Below are 18,920 nucleotides of genomic sequence, written 5' to 3'. Positions count from 1 at the left end.
CAAGCATGCTCATTTGTATCTTTCTGTTTCCATGGTAACTCTACGCCACCATCAAGCACCAGATCTTTTAGTAGTCTAAGGTACTATTTATCACCAATGAGTCAAGTGAACTTGTAAAATCCATTTCCTAAACTCAGTGTCTCCATAATCTAAAACATTTCCAAATCGCATTTATTAAGTGCCTATATATGGCAGGCATTTCATTGGCCAACCCCCAATGATAAGGTAACCATTGTTCTAGGGATGTAACAGAGAACCAAACTAATAAAAAAATCTATTTGAAGGCTACACTCTCCCAGGATGTTGTCTGGCATACAGTGACTGTTCCAAATATAGGAAGCAATCTGAAATGAAATAAGGTAAAATTCTAAGGATTGGTTATAAGAATCACAAAAAGTCCAATATTTGTCCTCACTCTGGAGCAGAGTTCTCTGATGACTGGTAGGAACGTACTTATGTGTTCTGACTTCCACATGCTCAGCTGGAGCTCAGAATAAGAGAAAAGAACATCATGAGGGAGAAGCAAGCTGGTTATTGAAAAGAACAGTCTAGCCCCAGTATTGTCATTAGCTAGTTTTAACACCTTATGAAAGGTATTACATTTTCTTGTTTTTTTTTTTTTTTTTTTTTTTGGATGTTATTCTTGTCTTTATCTCTTTGAGGATATTTAACAATTTTTGAAGCATTTTCAGAAAATTATATTATTATTGTGTTCTCCTGAGTGAATTATCTTACTTTGTGAATTTACCCTTTTAAATCCTGTTCCTCAGTTTCCTAACTCATAGCCAACTACATCTCAAGCAAACCTGGCACAGTTCTCCAGTTTGTAAAATGAAGAAATGGTTACTCCAGAGGTAATTTTGAGTATAATATGAATGCTAAGCCCCTAAAAATAATCAGCCATAATGGGATTCAATAAATTAGACTGATTTTTAATATATATTATTTGGATTTTAGAACCATATAAAATTACAATTCTGTCCCTTCCATGAATGAAAATAATGAGATTCAAGATAACGTATTAGAGATTTAAAAAGTTGTTAAGCCCTTGAGCTGGGAATTCCACCTCTTAGATGGCAATGTTCTGTGTCAGAGACATAAATGAGAAACCCAAAAGGCAACATGATATTCCCAAAAGTTCGAAGGCAGAATTAATGAGCAGTTAATTCGGAATTCGAACCCAGACAGCTTGACTTTCAGAGTGCTATTATACCATCCTGGATTTTTTTTGATCTGATCCTTCACAACTTGTTTAAGATTCAATTTTACTGGATCATTGAATTCAGAAGAAAACAGTTTTGATCAAAATTCCCAATTACATTATTTTGTATTTGAATTTTCCACAGCAAACTCCAGGTTTTGGGTGTTTTATTTCATTGTGATATATTGTCATTAGACCCAGAGGGCCCCATGCATTAGGGCATTGAAAATTTGGCATGGGTTGCATAACACTTCCAGTTTATTTGGACCAATTCATACGACAGTGGTTAATTTCTTTCATACTCCATCAACACTAACTAAAGTTAGACTCCCTAAGTATTGGATCAGATTTTTCAGAGTTATCATTTTCTGCCCATTCTAATCTTTAGTTATCTCTGTCTGAAGTAGCAATCTACTGCTATATTGGTAAGGAAATATTCTGTCTTTATGAAGACAATTTCATTTTAAATTGCTTTTCAGGTCAAATACTGCCATTTAATAAAACTTTGGAACCTATACAAAGTCAATAAAAGGCATTAAAATTACTTATTAGTCAGGGTATTCTCTTCCTCTATCACCAACAAGATAGTTTTGTTTTGATAGCTCCATTAGGTACAACCTCATTCCTCATTTTTTCCTTGACTTCCTTTTAGAACATATGGATGTGACAAAAAATAAATTCCCCTTTATACACAAGAAGATGCACATTATTAGTAGAATTTTTAATAGAAAAAGTGTCAAGTCTCTGATGCATAATTATTTTAAAATGTTAGCTAAAGAGCACATCACAGTTTAACTTGAATGTACTATCAAAGAGGAAAATTATGTGGAGAGTACTATAGAGTTTATTGTACGTTTATTTATAAGCAACTGAAAAAGACTTAATTTTTCAACGACTGTAAGCAAATTTAACTTCACTACTTGCCATTGCAAGAGATAAAGATGAGATCACATACATTTCTGGTACTAGTTAAGTCTAAAGGCTCAGTTCCCCCATGAGACTGACCTGAAGTCATCTCAACACTATGATCCTGACCCAGTGGAAAACAGCATAAAAACAGCATTTAGCCATGACATACTTCAATATTATTTTTTGGAGGCTATCACTATCTCAAGCTGAATCCATTATGATTTAAAACTGTCTTTTTATTGATATTCATTGTTTTTCAACCTGACAGTGGCCAATGATTTATATCAATCTTCTCTTAACACAGGAATTAAAGAGTTTGCAATATATCTTAAACCGAAGGACACTTTTTCAATAAGTCTCAAGATTTTAATACAGTTGTCATTTCAAAAGCCTGCCTCTTCTCAGTTGGAAAGAGGTTTAGAGAAGAAGAAGGCAGCTCTGTTGATAAGATTGTTTTTATCTGAAGCAGCAGAGGATTCAAAAATTAGTATGACATATCCATGATGCCTTTTTTTCAGGCATTTTTATTCTTTAAGTGCAAGAACACAGCAGCTGGCTGTCAATCATTAAACCACGAAATGAAATCCTTTGCCTGGCTATGAGATTTGCAACTATATCAATGCTGGTAAACTAAACACCAAATTATAGCCTTTTCTCCTGCCTCACCCAGATTTCACAGGGGCTGCACACCCAAATAAATGCCTCTTGGCTACCCATTCATCTAACAGCTGGAAAGATGACACTTGACATTTGGAAACTTTCCTGTGAAGATTGCTGCAAGGCTTTCCCATTAGCTTCCTGGTGAGACTGTAAGGTCGAATAAGCTGCCTCAAAACCTGCAAAGGGTAACGGAAATACTCTAATATTAAGCCTGTGCAATTTAAATTTCTAATTCTCAAATCATAGTTCTTCAGATATTGTATAAATCACTGGTATTTTTCAGGGCAAAAGAATGCCTTTGAAGATGTGGAATTAAAAGTAATATTTTAAGCAATGATAATGATAACAAGTGTCTTTTACTTAAAGTTGAGACTGAAGGTCTTCTAAGTAACAGGGACTTCAACACAGAGAAGTTCGTGTAAGTTTGTTTTCTAAAATCCTTGACTGTCGTATTTTTAACAACTGTTCATCTTTGTTCAGAGCAGAAATCTTTAACATGAGACAGAGTTATTATCATTCTTTGTTTTTTTCCCACATCATAAACATTATTAAAGATGGCTTTAAAATTCTTACAATACAGAATTGTAGATTCATTTTGAAAATCACTGACCCCAACATAAAGTAAAATAGTAAATATGCCATTATTAAAATACTGTCATCTTATAAATCTTTCAGGTATAAACATGCTTTTTTTCCTGTTAAGAAAGATAATTCCTGTCAAATGTCCCCAATCAGAAATTGTTAATAAAATGACAGTTTATTAAAGATGGTAGAAAGACAAAATTCCTCACATAATCTCAACCCTAAAAGTAACAGAATGTAAAAATTTTCATTTATTGATATGAATGCACATAATTTAAACAGATTTTATCACAATGATCTTTTTGTATGGTACTCAATTTGGAATTCCATGTCTTTAAATGTCTTTACAATGGTCCGTTCTTGTTTTTTAACTAAGTATTTTTCAAGTCAAAGATTAACAAGAATGAACAGGCTTCTCTAAATGTTCAGTAAGATGCCCACATTAGATGAAATTAATATTATGATTAAAAAGGAAACTGAAACATTTAAAAAATATATGCAGAGGGCATTGATGAAATAGGAGACATGAATGATATAACTTTCAATCTTGAATTAATCACCATCTGAGACTGCAACCACTTTTTAAAAGTTCAAGACCAGCCTGACCAACATGGTGAAACCTTGTCTCTACTAAAAATACAAAATTAGCTGGGTATGGTGGTGCATGCCTGTAATCCCAGCTGCTCAGGCAGCTGAGGCAGGAAAATCGCTCGAACCCAGGAGGCAGAGGTTGTGGTGAGCTGAGATTGCATCATTGCACTCCAGTCTGGGCAACAAGAGCAAAACTCCGTTTCAAAATAAAAAAAGTCAATTTAGTAATGCTGAATTGTATCTCATTAGTAAAAATGATAGATAAAGATTCCTATGGATGTTCACCTCTTGGTCCCAAATCACAAACCAACATAGGTATAAACCTAGTTTTCTCATGCCATTCCATTCACAAATTCACCAAAAGAAAGCTCAGCTAACAGAAAGAAGATGGAATATCTAGCAATGACTAGACTCTTCATTTCTCTTCAAACTAAAATCTCAACTACCACTTGTACTCACTCTATTACAGGCCTATGGCATGAAGTTGTCTCCACTAGATCCTGAAATCACAAATTCATTTCACACAGCCTATTGAACTGCCATCAGATGGTAATGACTTTCTGTCACTCTCGACCTGGGGCAGATTTGAACTAGTGACCAAGAGGTTAAAGGCTCTGTATCTCATTACCAATCCCCTGAGATACTTAGTTCCCTCAACCACTGGTGACTTTTTTGTGCCTCAATCAAGCCAGAAGAAAATACACACAAAAAATTGTAAGCAGTAAAAAAATAGGTCACCAAAGCAAGACATCTATGATAGTTTTGATGAACCTGATAAATATACCCATACACTACATACACCTGAGTAGAATCACAGTAACTGTTAACGAACTTCATTACAACTTTCAATTCTATATCATATACGATATAAGCTACCATTAAGCTGGAAAACACTGCAGAGGAAGAAACTGAAGAAGCCTGTGCTTCATGAGCTTACTGGGTTAAGGAATGTATTTTAGATTCAGTATCATTACATAACATTTGTGTATGTGTCTTGTATATCTATTCTAAAATCATTCTGCCTCAAAAGTTAGTTTCAGTAGGAGGTTGACAAATTAGAAGAAATAATATAGATTTATAAATGAAATAATCAAAACATTAGACACCTTAATGTGGATACTTACTATAGGTATACAGCATATTTTAATAAAAATAAAGTTTATAGAAGAATATTTTGGAACATATATTTAGGCAAACTCATGTATATACAGTGGTAGAAATATTGAACCTATCCAACAATGAAAAAATTAAATTAACTTTTTGTTTTTATTGTTGTTGAAAGTTGACTTCAAATGATGGCTGCCAATAAGTAATATTCTGTAACTATTCAACTGCAATTATTCTGTATGTAACTAAGTAGGCAGTGACTCCTGAAGTCACTTAGAAATATGTACTCAAAATTTTTTTAAGTTTGATGCCCCAATGCCTCCTTCTATACACTTTGCATTTTCCCGTAAATGTTTAATTTTCATGGAATGAATACTACTTTGAACAAAATAGATCTTTTCTTTTTCATTTCTTACCTATATTTAAAGTGATGCGCAATACAAATTTTTTAATTTGGATTTCTACCTCTACCTATTGATTCCATATTTAGCCTTCTACTAATAACTCTTATTTTTTGTCTCTCAATATATATATTTCTACCACAACTGCTTTCGTAGCAGCAACAAGTACACTTAGTTGTTCCCTTCCACTACTGGTAATAAACATTGTGGCTTTTAAAATGTTGCATCTAAAGTAGAGTGAACTGAAAACAATTCTTAATAAAAGAATAATGACATGGCAAAAAATAACTCCAACGATGTATCAAACCAGTGAGTACTGTGATTATAATTTCCACATAGATCAACTCTATTTGACAAAATGTTCCATGTTTATAAGAGCTCCTTCTTAGGACTACCATGACTACTGCAGGGACAATAAGCTTTTGATCTTGGAATATAATTTAGAATAATTTAATTTGTGCCCTGTCTCAGCAGGAAGACATAATATAATGAGATACCCAAATAGCCTTTTTCTATCCACATTTTGCAACCAAATCGTTTATATGCTAGTACGAGAATAAAGTAAGTCCTCCGCCTTCTGAATGCTGTGTAAGTGGATAAAACAAACCCAGTTTCGGTCGGGTGTGGTGGCTCATGCCTGTAATCCCAGCATTTTGGGAGGTTGAGGTCAGCGGATCACAAGGTCAGGAGTTCAAGACCAGACTGGCCAACATGGTAAAACCCTGTCTCTACTAAAAAATACAAAAATTAGCTGGGCATGGTGGCTTGTGCCTGTAATCCCAGCTACTTGGGAGGCTGAGGTAGGAGAATTGCTTGAATCAGGACCTGGGAGGTGGAGGTTGCAGTGAGCTGAGATCGCACCACTGAACTCCAGTCTGGGCTACAGAGCAAGACTCCATCTCAAAACAACAACAACAACAACAACAAAACAAACAAACAAACTCAGTTTCTCTACTAAAGTCTCATAACATGCTTCTGACACCAGATGTGTGGGAATTTCTCCTCATCACCAAGCAATCAATTTTATAGCGGACACAGGCCCTTCTAATTTGGCTCCATTCTGACACTCTCTCATTCTGACACTATCTACGTGACGACAGCACCAGTTCCTACAGGTTGAGAGCTCAGTCCCCAAAACTTCCCCCCACCACTTCAAATGCCAATTGCAAGCTCCAGGTTATTCTACGTGTACTGCTAAACAAACAACCAACTATAAACTGGGATTCCCACAACCCCCTCTTTGGTTAGATTAACTGGTTAGCTTACAGAACCGAGGGAACAAACAAAAAAAAAAAACAACAGCAACAACAAACTTTTACCAGTTTATATACGAAGGATATTTTAAAGGATACAAACACAACAGTCAGATGAAGAGATACAGAGGACAAGGTCTGAAAGGGCCCCCAGTACAGAAGCTTCTGTCCCTGTGGAGCTGGGGTGTGCCATCTTCCTGGCACATGAAATGTTCTAGTTTTCCTTCCTGGAAGCACCTCTGTCATCCATATTTGGCTATTGGAAAGTTCTCTGAACCTAGTCCTTTTGGGTTTTTATGGAAGGTTCATAACATAGGCATAATTGATTAGATCATTGGCCATTGTTGATCAACTTAACTTTCAGTCTCTCGCCTCTCACCGGAGGTTGGGGAGCAAGGCTGAAAGTCCTAATCCTAATCCTGCCTTGGTTACTCTGGTGACCAGCCCCTATCCTGTAGCTACCCATGGGTTGTCGGCCATCAGTCAACTCATTAGCATACACACAGACACACAGAGACACACACACACACACACACACACACACACACACACACACACACAAATGCATGCATGCATGCACGCACTCATCACTTTGGAGATTCCAAAGATTTTAGTAGTTGTATGCCAGGAAACAGGGTAAACACCAAAATTTAACAATATCGCCATGTGTTTTTATAAATTAATAACATTGGATATTAATTACGTCTTCTATTTGGTATTTTTGTAATAAAGAAACTGAGGTCCTCCACATGCTTTCTTAACCAAGTTGGTTGCATCTGACAGAGGTAATGGACTATTTCTTTCTCTTGTTTTCCTATGAGACACAAAAGATGGCCAAGTCATGCTGATTTTTTATAGCCAGTAGGGTACCCTTACATACCTATAAACTTTGTGCTTTTATTAGTTGAGTTGTGTACTTATAAAGAGTCAGTTGTACGTCTCTTACCCTATTTCTGTTTATAAATGTAAACAAATAAGCACAAATTAATTAGTTTAGTTACATGGATGCAAAAGGAAAGAAGGTTGATTCTGTGAAAACTAAGTTGAATGTTCTTAAAGGATATGATAAAAATTAATTACTTAAAATATTGCTATCAAATTAGGTGTTGGTCAAATAACTGAAATGACTACAGGACAAACATAAAAATCTAGAAAGTTGCTTTGTGTGATTCTTGAAGGCCTTGTAACATTTTAAAAATGAAAATGGTAGACAATATGTTGTAGATAGATTTAGATAACATACATAATAAACCTCTGGCTATTTTATTTAAAAACATCATGGCCCTGAATTTTGTTAAAAGAAAAAGAAAGATGAGAATGCTTTAATTAAAATTATAAGTTTCGGTCATGGGCTTCTCATGTAATAAATAATAAAATAAAATGATATAATAAAATAAAAAGTTAATCTATATGTGTATCCTTTTTACAATTTCCTATTTTATTTTTTTCTGATAACCAACAAACCATTAATTTTGGTTTCATAGGAAAAGAGAAATTAAGGAATTAAACTAATTAAAGAATTCATTTAGCTACAGTCATTCTTTCAGTTCAAAATTCTTTCTTTAGTTACACTGCCAGAATTATCTTGATATTCAGCAATTCTTTTTGATTTGGTAGAAGAAAACAAGTATGCCTGGACTCTATATATCATAATATAAACAATTAAGGTGAAGTAATATTGAATTATTTATTAGTAAAAGCAATTAAAGAAGAGTAAGTTTAATGTTATAACATAATGACACTTAAGAAGGGAAATTCTGACAAACAGAAAATGCTTGTCTTCACATTAATACCAGATCTGACACCATCACTTTCATATGTAAACAATTCCTACCACATTACCTACTCCAAATTAAATTCCTAGCTGGGCAGTCTCACCATGTTCTAGTCCTGGTATAATTACAGACCTTTCTCTCATTTTTCCTATATAATCTCTATATTCAGAGCTTCCATTAGTCCACACTATGCTTTTTGGTGAAATAAAAAGGAGCTGCTGCACAGTGAACAACTTACGGAGCAAGGAGAGGACATCTTTGTGAAAATTCGAGGAAGGTATTCCTTACTCTGTATAGAAGCAGCGCAACCAAAGGTTTTATCGTTTGGTTAGTGAAGCTTGGTCTACATTTCAGCCAGCTTGTACCCTGGTCTGGGTACCTTTGTACAGTGAGCATCATATGAAATCTTATCCGGCAGCCTTCTTTAGATCCCAGCAAGTCTAATTACTCAGTATTATTCTAATTTTTCTGATTCTTTTTAAAATTTGTACCTTGTTGTTCATGATGTCCTTGCTGATTCCACATCCTAATACCCACATCCAGAAGGAATCAGTCATGATCTCTCCCATGTTACCTCTGTAACTTTATGTTTTTATTATTGTGCTAAATATGTTGTATAAGGCCTACTTACACAACTTTCTTACCAGACAATGAAATTCTTAATTGAAAATATAAATCTAATAATTGGTGCTATCTATATCCATTACTTTTTAAAACGTATTTTTTTAATGAATGAATTAATTCACACATGGATTACTTGGAAGGATTGACGTATGTGGATGAATAAATTAATGGCTAAATAAAATGCTTTTGTAATTACTTAAAATATCCTATTTCAAGAGTCATCTGTTAAGACTCTATACACCAGATTTCTATTCAGATCTCCTATTTGCCATTTCTTTTTCTGATCTCATTTTAACGATCCAGGATGAATGATTTCTAATAACCCACAATGGCAGCAAATATTCACAAAGCTTGGTCTATACCAAGAGCTTTCCATACTTTCTCTCATAATCTTCTCCAAGACTCAAGAGGATGGCAACTCTAATTATTATTTTAAGTAATAACAGTAATTTATAATTGCTTATTCACCCCTGAGAAGACCATGCCCTGGAAAGATGAAGTAACCTGTCCAAAGTAACATGATTTGAAAGTGTTGGAACTGGATCTGATGTCTTCTCTTTAGTTCAGAGCCCAGATGTATAGCTACTATATTATACTGGTTTTATTTATACATAAATAAATATATATTTATTTATGTATTCTGGTACCCTCCCAAAGTCAAGTGTTGGGCCCAACAGCTATTACTTAATAAGTGGTAATAGAGCAAAGTAACTAATAAAATTTAAGGGAAGCTCTCCTCAGACAACTGTGGGAATTATTGAAATACCAACATAAATGTCTTCAAATAATCACATTTATCTGAAAAAGCATTTACAAAGAAATTCTAAACACCAATTGCATGCATTAATTAATACTGTAATGAGTTTATCATTTTTTAAAATATGCTATCCAGTGTTATATTTTCTCCCACAACAAACTAATGTTAAATATAAGACAAAGTGTCATAAGCCTTAGTTGTGAAGCATACTAGAGACATTAAAGAGATTTTTCTTAACAAATGATTTGTGAGAAAACAATATTTATAGTGATAATAAACTCATTAGTTTTCTTAACTCTCCTTAAATGTATTTAAGATAAATTATTCCACTCTGCTTATTTTTCCTACTTAACATATGAATACTTTATTTAGAGGATATAGCAATAACAAATATGGTTCCTGGCTTGTGCAAAGACAGACCAGTAAGCAGGCTTCAAACAAGGAGCACACAGGAAGTTCATGTCACAAACTCTCTGGAGGAGAAAGAGGAAGCCAAACCTGAAGGACAAGTGGGACTCAACCAGCGAGAAATGAGTAGAGTCGGGGAAAGGCCCAGATTCAGGAGAAATCTTGGTATGCTGGGGAACATTCAAAACAGCATCTCAAAGCTAAGAAGTTTGGTCATCAATGGAACAGAACAGAGGCCTCGGAGGCAATGCCACACATCTACAACCATCTGATATTTGACAAACCTGACAAAAACAAGCAATGGGGAAAGGATTCCCTGTTTAATAAATGGAGTAGGGAAAACTGGCTAGCCATGTGCAGAAAGCAGAAACAGGACCCCTTCCTGATACCTTACACCAAAATTAACTCCAGATGGATTAAAGACAAACATAAGACCTAACACCATAAAAACCTTAGAAGAAAACCTAGGCAAAACCATTCAGGACATAGGCATAGGCAAGGACTTCATGATTAAAATACCAAAAGCATTGGCAACAAAAGCCGAAATAGACAATGAGATCTAATTACACTCCAGAGTTTCTGCCCAGCAAAAGAAACAATCATTAGAGTGAACCAGCAACCAACAGAATGGGAAAAAGTTTTTGCAATCTACCCATCTGACAAAGGGCTAATATCCAAAATCTACAAAGAACTAAAACAAATTTACAATGAATAAACAAACAAAACCATTCAAAAGTGGGCAAAGGATATGAATAGAATATGAATAGACACTTTTCAAAAGAAGACCTATATGAGGCCAAGAAACATATGAAAAAATGCTCATCACCACTAGTCATTAGAGAAACGCAAATCAAAACTACATTGAGATACCATCTCACGCCAGTTAGAATGGTGATCATCAAAAATCTGGACACAACAGATGCTGGAGAGGATGTGGAGAAATATGAAAACTTTTACACTGTTGGTGGGAGTGTAAACTAGTTCAACCATTGTGAAAGACAGTGTGGCAATTCCTCAAGGACCTAGAAATAGAAATTCCATTTGATCCAGCAATCCCATTACAGGGTATATATCCAAAGTATTATAAATCGTTCTATTATAAGGACACATGCACACGTATATTCATTTCAGCACTGTTTACAATACCAAAGACTTGGAACAAACCCAAATGCCCATCAGTGATAGACAGGACAGGGAAAATGTGGCACATATACACTATAGAATACTATGCAGCCATAAAAAATGATGAATTCGTGTCCTGTGTAGGGACGTGGATGAATCTGGAAACCATCATTCTCAACAAACTGACACAGGAGCAGAGAATCAAGCACTGCATGTTCTCACTCATTGGTGGGTGTTGAACAATGAGAACACATGGACACAGGGAGGGGAGCATCACACACTGGGGTCTGTTGAGGGGAGACTAGGGGAGAGACAGTGTAGGGTAGGGAGTTGGGGAGGGATAACATGGGGAGAAATGCCAGATATAGGTGATGGGGATGAAGGAAGCAAACCACATTGCCATGTGTACCTATGCAACAATCCTGCACATTCTTTACATGTACCCCAGAACATAAAATGCAATACACACACACACACACACACACACACACATATATATATATAAAGATGTTTGGTCATTACCTTGAGTGTGAAGAACAGTCATTAAAGTGTTTTAAATGAGCAAATTAGGATTCAACTGATATTCTAGAAAGATGCCTCTGGCTGCAGTGTAGGGGCATTGGATTTGACAGGAGAGAAAGTGGAGGCAATTTCAAGAGAGGTGATAGACGCCAGAACTAAGATAATGAAAATGTGCAGAGAGAAAATCCCACTTTGTCTATATGTACCTTGTTAGCCTTGACACTGCTTAGGAATTTGCATCCAACATCCTGGTAGGAAGGTGGAAATACTGATTTTACTTGACAGAGATTTTTACCTACCTTCCATCTCTACTCCATTTTAAAATGTAATTCAACGCTTAGTTTGACAAGTCTGAATCCTTCAGCTAAGTCCAAAACTCTTACAGGGCAGGATGTATAGTTTATATATCAAACACTATCATTCCTAGCAGTATGTGTTTTTAGAGCACATGCATGTTTTTCTTCATTATACCTATAGGTCTGTTTCTCTCCTTTCACGGAAGTAAAATAATCATTCTTTCTTTCTCCAGTACACATTTACTAGATTCAGGGAAGTTACAAGATGCCAGTGAAGTAGACAGAAAAGAACCATTCAGAATCCTTTAGCATGTTATTGTGAAACACTATCAAACTACAATCATAAATATATTTAAGTATTGTTTATGCATTTTGACTTAAAAATATATAAATGGATTTAAATATTTAGGATAAAAATCAAAAACAAGCCATCCTCCACTGACCTGTGTTCAATTTCACCTTTTCAAGTCTTTTTAGTTTCCCGGCTCTCGCACTGTTTTCACTGTGAATTCACACGTTCACTGGGCTTCACCTGGCCTAACACAAGAACCTCTACTTTTATCCCCTATTCCAATTTCATTTCTTAAAGCAGCTAGCAGGACACTCAGTAATATTTCTAGTCAATCAAAAATTATAAGTCCACACAAAAGATAAGCAAACTAAAATAAGAATATAAAAGAGTTTTTAAGAGATAGAAAAAGAATTGACCAGTTACATACAAGAGAGGGAAGAATAACACTTATATAAGCAGTTGGTAAATACAGCTAAGTATAAAAATGTTGTCTTATAATAACAAAAATATGTGTGTTGTGTATGTGAACCAGTGTAAATCTTTTAACTGTACTTTCTTGAGAGTATCTCTTATTCTGAGACTGTATCCTTTCCGAACTTTTTCATAAAGCGTCCTAATTAATTTATGTAAATACATGTCCGTTTCTTTTGTTTTAATATTTTTACTCAGTAAATAAGCCATAAGTACTGTATTAATTTCCAATTTGATGTTGAAAATTTAATTATTCTGAGTAATTTTTGAGGACCACTAACTTAGTAGGTCTGAACCTGGAAATAAAAAATGTCAAATACTGGAGTTGGAGCAAGTTGGAAAGGGATGTTTGGTTTAAAAGCAGTGAATCTGAAGTGTAGGTTAGACATTTACATGAAAATGTTTAGTGAATATGAAAAGTAGATTAGACACACAAGGGAAGATGTCCAGTAGACAGCTGGATTAGGCAAGACAGTATCCTGCTGGAGGTACAGATTAGAGAGTTTTAGAGCAGAAGGTTAGATTAAAAACTGTGAATGTACTCTGAAAATAAGGGTAGAATGAGAAAATAAAAACAGGGAGATAGGTTTGAGGGCAGAAAAATGCAGGAGCCAATGTGGGGAACTATCCACTTCCAGTAGCTGTCCCGAGCTGCTTCCTCTAAGGCCGTAAACACTTAGTAAAGCATATTGCTGCTATCTATCCTTTAGTCACTGCAGAGACTGTTGCTTGAGCCACTCGCCAACTTGTCTCCTTTGGGTTTCCCAGTATCTCTGTTCAAACTGTGTTCCCCTTTTTTTATTCCTTTCCTTGCCTAGCGTAGTCCCTTTTGATTTATAACTTTTTAAAATCTTTATATCTTAGACTTGGCACCTCCCTGGATGCTACTTCCTAAATCAAAGCTTTGTCTCTTTGCAAAACCCGCCTGGTGCTCTCTCGCGCGTGCGCTCTCTCTCTCTTTCTCTGTCTTTCATTGCTGTTGTTTCTGTTGTTGTTGTTGTTTAAAGTTGAGGTCTCACTCTGTTACCCAGGCTCGAGTGCAATGGTGTGATCATAGCTCACTACAGCCTCCAACTCCTGGGCTCAAGGGATCCTCCCACTTCTGTCTCCCAGTTACCTTACTCATTTTGAGATTCCTACATTTCTGGGACACCATGCTTTGGCCCAGACCTAGTATCTCAAGCCCCACTACTCAAAGATGCCAAGGAGGAGGTGGAAGTAGGTAGGTGATTCAAACTTTAAATGATGACATAATCAGTGTCAAGCCCAGGCCCTACCTAGCAAATAAGTAGGTACTGTGTTAGTTACGCAAACATGAGAATTGCAATTAGAATAGACAAAATGGTCATGGAAAAGAGGAAGAAATTAAAGGAAGCATTATAGGTAAAGTGAATTTTGTTACCATGTGGGAAATAAAAAAGAAACTAAAACAAGAGTGGTAAAAGAGCATGGTATGAGCAGCGTCTTTCCTGAATAGGAAAGAAAGAATAAAAATTTTATTAACAAGAGCAAAATTTCCAGGAACATTTTACGTAAATGAGGTAACTGTTAAATAACTCCAGTATTAAACATTTTTTATTTCCAGGTTCAAACCTACTAAGTGAGTGGTCCTCATAAAATACTCAGAATTTAATTAAATGTAAATCTACATTTAATTAAATCATAGAACCTAAAGAAAACAAAGCATTTAGTCAGAAAGTAAGCTACTGAGATCTGGTAGTTAAACCTTTCTTCTCCAAGACCACAGTCATTGTACCAAAGAATGCTCAACTTCACATCTCATCCTTTCACATTCTGCATTTTATCATAAAACTAAATCGTTTTCAAAAATTACAACTGAAGTCTCGGCACGGTAGCTCATGCCTGTAATCCCAGCACTTTGGGAGGCTGACGTGGGTGGATCACTTGAGGCTAGGAATTTCAGACCAGCTTCACAACATATTGAAACCCCATCTCTACTAAAAGTACAAAAATTAGCCAGGTGTGATGGCATGCACCTATGGTACCAGCTACTCGGGGGATGAGGCATGAGAATTGTTTGAACCCAGGAGGCGAAGGCTGCAGCGAACCAAGATGGTGCCACTGCACTCCAACCTGGGCATCAGAGTGGCTCTGTCTCAAAAAACAAAAACGAATGAATAAAAATTTAAAAAATAAAATTACAACTGAAATTTATAGAACATTTGTTTTCTTTCCACTTAGGTGCATAGAGTTTGGGAAATAGGACATTATCTGGTCCAAATGAACAGATCAAACCATTTTTTGCACTATTATAATTACTTATAATATTGTAATTAATGTAGATTCTACATCCTATCATATTATATATCATCAGATTTGAAAAGTGTAGGATCTATGTATTTAAGCCATTCATAAACATTTTGAACACAACAGGACTAATGACTTTACAGTACTCAAATGGTAGGAATGCATAATAAATTTTTTCTTTCTTTCTTTTTTTTTTTTTTTTTTTTGAGGCAAGGTCTCTCTGTTGTCCAGGATGAAGTGCAAGTGGCATGATTGTAGATTACTGCTGCCTTGATCTCCTGGGCTCAAGCAATCCTCCCACCTCAGCTTCCCAAGAAGCTTGGACCAGAGGCATGTGCCACCATGCCCATCTAATTTTTTATTTTTTGTAGAGATGGGATCTTCCTATGTTGCCCAGGCTAGTCTCGAACTCCTGGGCTCAAGCAATCCTCCCGCTTCAGCCTTCTAAATTGCTGGGATTATAGGTATAAGGTAGCGTGTCTGGCCCAATTTTTAATCAACTAAACAGTTCTACTACCTAGTCCACATTTTAAAATTTTTATCCAAGTAAATATGTATGTGACATATTTTATATATGCTTGTTATATAGCTTATAGAAAATCTCTTACAGGTGAGTATCAAAAATAAATGAAGTACTTATCCACTGGAGAAGAATTAAGTGGAAATGTTAGCAAATTCCTACCTGTATATATTTGTGAATGTACCAAGAAGCTTGCTTTCCATCATTCACTGATTCCACTGTAGTGTTAGCCAAACCAACAACATCACCACCTGCAAACACCCACGGTTCACTGGTTTGCATCGTTTCTGGATCTACTTCTGGGAGACCCCATCTGTTAAATTTTATAGGACTCAAGGCTTCTTTTACTGGAAAAAAAAAGTAAAAAACAATAGACAATTACTAATCAACAGACAATTCCATAATAATAATGTTAAAATTAAAAAAAAAATACGATTTAGTTATTGTTCCAGAGATTCAAAAAAATTGTTTTTAGTAAACTATAAAAATGAAAAGCTCAAAAATATTCAAGTTAACAACACTTTTAAAGTGCACCGACTTAACTTTAACTTCACTTCACATACAAGAATTAAAGACCACAGATTTGGTCAGTGTTTCAGAGTAGACATTTATGTCTAAGAAGTACGGATCTATAAAGAAGGAAAGTACAACCTTTTATATACATTCAAAGTACATTTTCTAAAACTTTATTCATAACCATTGTTTTTACAAATCTGTTCCTAATCATATAATCCCAAACTTGTTCATGTGTGTCACTTTTGAAAGTTACATCATGAATTCAGGTCAATGGCTAATCTCTCTTTTGTAACAAAACATTTTATAAAGCAAAATGAGATAAAATATTTAATATTTTCATCAAATTATTTGCACTTACTATTTAGCAGTTTAATGGATCTAGTATATAGTTACATTTAGTCAGCAATTTCTGCTTTGTTTTGTCAAAAGCAACAAATGCAAGCATTACCATTAGTTCCTTTTGGAAATTGCTCTGTAAAGTAGTTTTACAATTATTTGGTAATATGCTGCATTTCAATGAATCCCAAAGAGTCATGGAAGAGGAAGCAGGTTGTGTTTCTTTAAGAGAAATATCTAAAGAACATTTCTAAAACATAATTCTGACATTTGGAAGAGATCAATGAATTCAATTTAGAGAAAGGGTTGAGCAAGAGAAGAAATGAAGAAAGGTGGGCAACATCCTATTTGATGGAGTAAACTGAATAAGCCAGTGTTTAGAATAAAACATTCTCTCCAGGTAATGATGTCATAATTTTTAAGCATATCATCTAATACAGAGTAAGCCTTATTCTTTACTCAAACTCAAAAGAGAAAATATTAATAACAACTTAAACTAAAGGAAGAGAGCTTGTGAGATTTTGGAACGGAAAAGTCAGTTGTTAATTGATTTATGAATCAAGTATACGGCAAAATAGCCAAATGTAAAAAAATGTTATTTTGACACCTAGACCAGATTCTTCTGAGTAAAATAAAAAACAAAACAAAACATAAAAATAAAATAAATATTGGTACATACTTGTAGCTTTTTACTTAAAAATGTTATACAGAAAATTATTGAGGGATTACTGTTGATTGTGCTTTTCCCACAAGATTGTGGGTTTCATGAGAACAGGAATGTTTCCACACTGCTTGCCTAGAGCACACTACAGTTCTTGGAGCAGGGGACACTCAGTTGGATTGATGGATGAATGAATGAATGAGTAGATGGGTCAAGGCTATTATACTCAGGTTTTTATTTTAAAATCTTCTACTGTTTGTATTTGTTTTTTCATCTTTCATCTAGAGGAAAATTAAATATTCATGTAATTATTTTCAAAGCAGAATGGCATTTTAAGGAAATTTTTCTAATGTCTTTAAAGGTCACATGAAAAGAGACCTTTATCATTTGTTCCCTATTGCATAACAGATCATCACTACCATCTGTTGACAGTTACTTGAGTTGCAAGAAAGTCAATAGTGAGTATGGCTCATCAATTCAACCTATTTTAATAATGGCAACTGTAACACACCGTCATTGCATGAGATATGTAATGAGCTTTATAAATAGTGACAAGGGCGAAAAATGAATTCTATCAGAAATGACCGTATGTTTTCAAAACTGGCCTATAAGAGATTCAAAATAAAGATTATTATTAAAAGATAAGAAATTCAAATTTTTATCACTAGGAGATGAATGCCTTTTTTTTTTTCTTTTTACACTTATCTCATGTTTTACACGAATATCCTTGAAATTTAAGTACAGATTTCACTCTAAGCTTGGGCATGGTAAGAATAATTCCTTAGTTATCCCTGAGTCCCATGACATCAATTAGAGTCGAAGACATGTTTACAGTTGACCCTCCATATCTGTAGGTTCCACATCTGTGGATTCAGTCAACTGTGCACTGAAAATATTTGGGAGAAAAATAGAATGTTTAAGTCTGTACTGAACACGTACATACTTTTTTCTTTCCATTGTTCCCTAAACAATACAGTATATTAACTATTTATACAGCATTTACATTGTATTAGATATATCATAAGTAATATAAAGATGATTTAGAGTATATGGGAGAATGTGTGTATATTATATGCAAATAATAAACCATTTTCTATAACAGACATGAGAGCAGAGATGGATTTTGGTATTCATGGGGAATCCTGGAACCAAGCCCCCAGAGACATGAAGGGATAACTCTATTGTGAAGTTACTGAACCTTAAATCAGGGTCCTTCACTTGAATGGGACTCTTTCAAAACCCTGTGACTAATTTACGAATTTTCCTTTTCTTAAAGAAGAGCCCTCAAATTATATAAGCTTCAGGCCTCATAAAATTTGAATCTTAACTTGAGCACAGTGAATTGTACACAGGAGGTGCTGCATAAATGCTTGACAAATTAAACTGAAGTTCTTGAAGAATGTGCTTTACCATATTTTAGGAGGCAAAAAATGTACATAGAACAATTCACTTTAACACTCCAGCTGTCACAAACTCAGTCAATAAGTAGTCAGGAAACGTTACTTTGAGTTAAATAAGTAACTTTTCATTTCTTAAAATATTTAGCACCAACATCATAAGCCACCCTAGGGGCATTCATTTTTGAATTCAAAAGTGCTCTTCTGTTCACGGGCATTTCTACTGTATATTCATTGTGCTATTATGTGTC

At 34.9% G+C, this 18,920-nt stretch overlaps 1 protein-coding gene across 1 annotated transcript in view; it reads right to left on the bottom strand.

Annotated features, from left to right (window-relative positions):
- The window catches only part of DPYD (dihydropyrimidine dehydrogenase), an 856,217-nt gene that overhangs the window by 444,645 nt on the left and 392,652 nt on the right, over positions 1–18,920 (bottom strand). The window contains exon 12 of the mRNA XM_039460876.2: positions 15,922–16,106. Coding sequence (XP_039316810.1) covers positions 15,922–16,106 — 185 coding nt within the window. The remainder of the gene's footprint in view (positions 1–15,921; positions 16,107–18,920) is intronic.

Source organism: Saimiri boliviensis, chromosome 11 (genome assembly GCF_048565385.1).
Source record: "Saimiri boliviensis isolate mSaiBol1 chromosome 11, mSaiBol1.pri, whole genome shotgun sequence".
Classification (NCBI taxonomy): domain Eukaryota; kingdom Metazoa; phylum Chordata; class Mammalia; order Primates; family Cebidae; genus Saimiri; species Saimiri boliviensis.
The sequence above is the reverse complement of the archived record's forward strand: the minus strand, read 5'-3'. Positions and strand labels throughout refer to the sequence as shown.